The sequence below is a fragment of the Echinops telfairi genome, unplaced genomic scaffold, assembly GCF_000313985.2.
Source record: "Echinops telfairi isolate 266 unplaced genomic scaffold, ASM31398v2 ScPeMD7_7468;HRSCAF=8506_0, whole genome shotgun sequence".
In the NCBI taxonomy this organism is placed as follows: Eukaryota; Metazoa; Chordata; class Mammalia; order Afrosoricida; family Tenrecidae; genus Echinops; species Echinops telfairi.
In genome coordinates, this window is record NW_022111369.1 from 62,554,640 (window position 1) to 62,555,718 (window position 1,079).

The window sequence follows — 1,079 nt, forward strand, 5'->3', positions numbered from 1 at the left end:
CCTAAAGTTTACCTCATCTTCCCATTTAGATTCTGTTTTCTGTGGAGTAGCTGGGTGGTGACGACAGTTACTGTGTTTATTATGAAAAGAAAGATTGGATGTCTGAGGTCACCCAGAGGCACCCAGGGGAAAAGGCCTGGCAATCTACTCCTAAAATTGTTGACAGTCTTTCGGAGCACCATTCTACGCTGATCTAAATAAATTCTATTTAGTTTAGGAAAGGGTGGATTTATAGCACTGAAAAGACATTCCCTTCAGGGAAAGTGGTAGGGGAAATGTGACCCACTTTGAAACATGTTCTCTGAATGCATTATTATCATCATTTTATATTTTTATTGGCAATTAATTCACATATCATACAATTCAATAGTTCAATCAATCAAGCATCTCAAGAAGAGTCATGCAATCATTTCCACAATTTTAGAACATCTCCCACCCCCATGGTTAAATTGCCTTAAAATAAGTTGTGTAATCACAATCAATTCTAGTGCTCCCTCCCCGCTCCCACCTTCATTGTTTATTCCTGAAATCGGAATGCACTATTTATCCCCCTACTCTATAGGCTAGCCGCTAAGAGGAGGTATCTCATCGCTGTTTTTGCTTTGCAAGAGCTCTCATTTTGTAATGTGGACAACCAAACACTCTTAAGCACTTTTTAAAAAAAAACGTGTGCATGCCCAGCCGAGACTGCCCTTCGAGCTGTGGCCACTTCTGCAATAGAAAGCAGTACCATCCACCAAGTCTGTCTCAGAGAAAGAAGGGTAAAAATCAGTATACATGTCGTTCCTTTTTTGGCATTTCCCTCCCACAGGTTATGTGCTCTCTCTGGTCTGTCCGAACTCGTCCAGGGCCTGGTGTGAGATCACGAATGTGTCCCAGCTGGTGGTTGCTCCTGCCGTCTACACAGATCTGAATTCAAGCCTAACCAACTTGAGCATTTCTGCACACACGGAAAACAAGTACAGTCTTTATGTGGGCTTGGCACTGGCAGTAAGCTCCAGCATATTTATTGGCTCCAGCTTCATATTGAAGAAGAAGGGACTCTTGCAACTGGCCCACAAGGGCGTGACTAGAGCCGG

General features: G+C 43.2%; 1 protein-coding gene across 1 annotated transcript in view; it reads left to right on the forward strand.

Moving 5' to 3' along the window:
• Window positions 1-673: 673 nt before the first annotated feature.
• Window positions 674-1,079, forward strand: part of NIPAL1 (NIPA like domain containing 1) — an 8,397-nt gene continuing 7,991 nt past the window's right edge. The window contains exons 1-2 of the mRNA XM_013005570.1: window positions 674-761; window positions 812-1,076. Coding sequence (XP_012861024.1) covers window positions 674-761; window positions 812-1,076 — 353 coding nt within the window. The remainder of the gene's footprint in view (window positions 762-811; window positions 1,077-1,079) is intronic.